Source organism: Montipora capricornis, chromosome 10 (genome assembly GCF_036669925.1).
Source record: "Montipora capricornis isolate CH-2021 chromosome 10, ASM3666992v2, whole genome shotgun sequence".
In the NCBI taxonomy this organism is placed as follows: Eukaryota; Metazoa; Cnidaria; class Anthozoa; order Scleractinia; family Acroporidae; genus Montipora; species Montipora capricornis.
The window spans coordinates 67,408,103-67,413,102 of NC_090892.1; the positions used below are offsets into that span (position 1 = coordinate 67,408,103).

The following is a 5,000-nucleotide window of genomic DNA, read 5'->3' on the forward strand; positions in this document are numbered from 1 at the left end:
TGGGAGATCTCTCGGGGGAGTTCGACTTCAGTATTAAGCTAACCTGTTTACCTAAAGCTCCAACCCCTGCACCAGCAATGACCGAAAGAAATACGTTCCATCCACTGACACCTTGTTCTCTTTTGTAGGACTCTACCTCAGAAGTAAGGGACACCAAAGTTTTGTCTGCCGCTTCGGCATAGATCTCAGCTTGCTTCGATATAGCTTCGAGATCCAACAAAAGTCTCTTCACCTTAGCCATTTCCTTTTCAGTGGGTTCGTAATCTCGCATTTCAAGCTGTGTGCAATAAGAAATATATAAAATGTGAAATAAAAAGAAGTGTACAAACTTTTATCATTAATTAAGAGGGTCTGCATCGGAAGAGGGACTCAAATGTCAATTGCCATTTAACTTTAAGCCATTTGTCAGTTGTCAGTTAAATTTTGAGTCATTTCTTTGTTGTCAACCAAGTTGATCCTAAGTGCATTTCATTGTGAGAAACTAGGCATCAAATAAATTGCAGTGAAGTAAGCGATGCTTTTCAGTTATTATAGGAGGTAGAAAAGTCTAACACAATTTGTATCATTTAATTAGAAACACGTTAGCGAACAGACATAGCCCTTCTGGTTTTCCTTGTTCTTGGATTCTGATAGTAATACTTTATTTTTCTTGGGGATGATAAAGCGAAGGAAAGACGTGGAAATTGCCTTCCACCAGGAGCCGTGACGCATATTTTTCCATGCTTTTAATTTTTAAAGAAAGTGTTGGGGGGGGGGGGGGCGGGGGGGTGAAACGAATGTGGTTTTACCAACAGAATTGAGGTTGTAAACTGTAAAGAAAGTCGTGTGCTGATGTTTCTGGCGTTTGCTCCTCGTCAAATCGAATGAAAGCAAAAGTAGTTATGCATTATTAACCGTGACTGTTATTTTATCGTCCGGATCTGGCCTAGTAAGCAATAACCTCGCCCGCATTATCGGAAGATCGGTTTCTGAGTCTGTCTCATAATCATGTTGTTAACTGAAGTGGACAAACCCCGCCTAACCATCTGCAACAGCCACTTAAACTTGCACAAAAGTCGACTTTGGACACAAGTGTGAGAGAGCGACAAGGGATTCGAGGTTAATTTGTATATGCGAAAATGTAAGAGTGACGCTACGTCACTGAAGTAAACAGTTGTCAGGTGACTAGCAAGTTCAAGATGGATGGAGATGACCTGACCTCAACAACAGCGGTATATCGGGTTACCCTCCCGCCAAATTCGAAAGAAACAAATTGTGTGCTCTGTGTGGAAAATGTTTCAAAGAAGGCATTTCACGGGATCGAGTCTCAAGCGGGCGTGAATTTGGAAATTCTTCTTGGCACGAAACTCGACGGAGAAAGCTGTTTGACTGATATCATTTGTAGAAACAGTTACTGTGCCAGAAACAACGACAACTTTGTTTGAAAAGATCCTAGAAATTAGGACACAGTTTTTGTCGCAAATAAAGGAAGACCGTGGCAGCGCGGGGTCGGTAAAAAGGCTAAGCAAAGATTCAAGTGATCAAAAAACGAGACTTTTTCCTGAACTGGTCGAGGCGATCATCCACACATCTCGGTCGCTTAAATAAGTTTCTACTACTTTTCGTTGGTTATCTCTAATTTCATTGAAGCTAAACTTACGCAAACCAAAATTAATCGCTTCCTTCGTACTCATCCCCGTCATATTCCTAGTCGCTCTGATATGACTTCAAAGATAAATTTTCCTGGGAAATGACGTCTTCAAAATAGCGCTCTCTGATTGGAGTTTAAAACTACCACACCCACGACACACCGCCGTCATCACATCAGGTAGGTAAAAATTGACGCGTTGCAGGCGAGAAAAGTCCGTTTTCCCTACGACCGCGGACCACACAAAAACGCACTTTGAGAAAGTCTAACAGCCACAGAACAATCGTCCACCCGTGTGACCTCTGTCATACCTTGAATTTCCACTTGCTCGATCTTCCTTAAATACATAAATTACACGGTGCTAATTAGGGACACTATCCAGATCGAATTGGAATTTGGAATTGTTGGTTTTTGAGGAAAGGGGAAAACCAGAGTACCCGGAGAAAAACCTCTCGGTGCAGAGTAGAGAACCAACAAATTCAAGCCACATATAACGGCGAGAACGGGAATCGAATCAGGTATCAAACCCGGGCCATATTGGTGGGAGGCAAGTGCTCTCACCTACCTATCTACCTACCTACCTACCTACCTACCTACCTACCTACCTACCTACTAACCTACCAACCTAACTACCTATCCACCTACCTACCAACCTACTAACCTACCAACCTATACCTACTAACCAAGCTACCAACCTACCTACCCACCAAACTATCAATCAACCTACCTAGCTACAAGGATCCTTTCATTCATTCATGTTGACGTAGACAAAATGAAGGTCCCGAAATTTAGCTACTCTAACATTTTTTAGAATGAAAATTATATGTCTCTATGAATTTTACTCTTCATTTCTCCCGTCAGTTGCAGTTTGATTTATTCTGCATCTCTAAGCCACAACTGAAGTGAATTTGTGGTTTTAGTCGCTGTTCATCGCGCCATCTCCTTAATCATGACATGTCCGAAAAGTCAGAGAAAAGGAACCAGCCGTAAGCAGGGGCGGATTTAGGGAGGGGGGGGGGGAGGGGCCGAGGGGGCCGCGGCCCCCCCTTTCAGTTCGTCGGAGATTTTTTTTGTCAAAAATATACAATAATTTTATCATTTTGTAAGCAGTCTGTTGGAGCTTTTGATTTTTTTAGCTAGAGCATGATTTTTCGCTAATAGTATGACCAAAGTTGTGCGAAAAAGGTTTCAACGTATTATCCTTTTGAAATGACGAAGAAGACTGGATGCGAATTACTTGTCTACAGTCAACCTATTTTACAGAGACTGTAAAAACGTAAAATCTTAATGTCTATATATATATAATTATATATATTTTGGTTAGGTACAATGAGAATAACATTGTGACACGCACGTGCTTATGTGTAAAATGTATTTCCCTAATAACGGAAATACGTAAAGCTTTGAAGCTCTGTCGCCTCATCTTGTGGTTAAAGTTTTTAAGGGTATCAGATTTCAATCTACTAGCTAAACAATCTCCACGTGGTCTACCCTGTACCTTTCAATTCTTCGTTGTTTGTGTACTTTCTGATTACCTATCACCGTACTGTGCTTGGGTAGAACGTCACACTGCATTCCAAGACTTTTGAGGACTTATATGAACCCTTTATGCCCTGTCTGGAAACTATCGCCCTCTGTAAAAGCAGAAAGAAGTGGGATGCAAAGTCCAAGACCGAGGCACAAGGGCTGTTCCATCAAATCAAGAACCCTGTGTTCATTGCTGCATTTTACACTGCCAAGCATCTTTTTGGATTCACCGTTCGTTACAGGGTTCGACATTGGATGTTATTGAGGCATACAGGCATATTAACGTGGTGAAAGATCAGCTGGCAGATATACGCAAGGATGCAAAAACAGTGTTTGCGCATTCAGTGCATGAAAAGATCCAGCAATTGGCTAAGAAAGCAGACGTAAAGATCACCATCCCGCGCACTTGTGGTAGACAGACACTGCGCAACAACACCAATGCCAAGACACCAGTCGCCTACTTTCGACGCACACTATTTCTTCCCTATCTTGACAACCTGCTGCAGCAAATGAATACCCGCCTTAATGCTCTGTCAGAAGCAGCGTTGCTTGGACTGTTGCTGATATCTTCCAACTTGCAGAAGCTTGACAAGTGTTCGCAAGAGAAGCTTATCCAGCATTACTCTCCCGATCTGCCATCACCAAGTAGTGCGTCACAAGAACTGGAACTGTGGAAACGCTTCTGGTACGTATTTAAATTTTATTTGAGACAGATCTATTGAATAACACTCATCTACAAGCCTGTAAAACGTTCAATTCAGTGATACCACGGTACCCAGAAGAAACCATCCATGTATTGAAATACATATTAGTGAGTGTTTTTTTTTTGCTTTCATTTTCAGGACAAACAGTGCCAAAAAACCTGCAACGCTACAAGAAACATTGAAGGCCTGCAAATCAAGCGTACCCGCGTCTACCCCAACACCCACACAATTCTGCGTCTGCTGTTGATCGCCCCTGTCACGAGTGCAACTGTGGAACGTAGCAATTCATCATTGCGCTTTGTGAAGACTGTTTATCGAAGCACCATGAGAGAAGAGCTCCTAAACGCACTGTTACTGCTCTTTATTCACAAGGACATAGCTTTGGACTATGCGGCAATCATTGATGACTATGCCAAACGTAACCAGCGAAGAATGACATTCGTCAATCCCCTGCCGTGACTCTTAGTTAAAGTCATTTCGTTGAGATTAATAAATGCAATTACACCATAATGCAAAGCTAAGTGTCCTTGTAAAGTAATGCCATAGCCTTCTATTATAGTACAATTGCATTCAGTCCATCATGTTTGATTAGCTCCCATATTATGGTTAGATATCGTGTCTTCATTCGTTTCTTCCAAGGCTGTTGTGACTTTGGAGCGAAGAGTCATAAACCATGCATCATTATAGCCACAACTTATAATTTTGTTCAATATGGAATCCTGATATTTTACTTTCCAGATTGCACCAGATTGCATGTAAGAGTACCCAAATTTTCACTTGAAAAATTTCTGGGGGGGGGGGGGGGGGCATGCCCCCCTTGTTCGGCCCCCACTTTCAAAAAATGCTAGATCCGCCCCTGGTAAGTGTTCTAACACTTCCGAAACCAATCCACCCTCACCACAAACAGAATACTGCCCACTTTCGCTTGGAGAAAGAACTTACACAAATTAGTTAATTTTTTTTCTTAAGCCTGACTGAAAGCAAAGTTCAGTGTGAATCTATCAACTCTCAAAGCATGATCAGTCCCATTAGTATGTCTAATATGAGTCGACAGGTGGCTATGGAACCCTTGGTTGCGGTTACTTGGCTTCTCGAGGAGTATAATTGTGAACGCATTTCTTGCGTTTTGTATGAGTAGTCTA

General features: G+C 42.0%; 1 protein-coding gene and 1 pseudogene across 4 annotated transcripts in view; one reads left to right on the plus strand and one right to left on the minus strand.

The window, feature by feature from the left end:
• Window positions 1–5,000, minus strand: part of LOC138019248 (uncharacterized) — a 32,721-nt gene that overhangs the window by 13,004 nt on the left and 14,717 nt on the right. For all 4 annotated transcript variants that reach the window (XM_068865976.1, XM_068865974.1, XM_068865975.1 and 1 more), the window contains exon 3: window positions 52–277. In XM_068865976.1, the coding sequence (XP_068722077.1) occupies window positions 52–277 (226 nt within the window). The remainder of the gene's footprint in view (window positions 1–51; window positions 278–5,000) is intronic.
• LOC138019022 (52 kDa repressor of the inhibitor of the protein kinase-like) lies at window positions 1,179–4,317 on the plus strand (annotated as a pseudogene).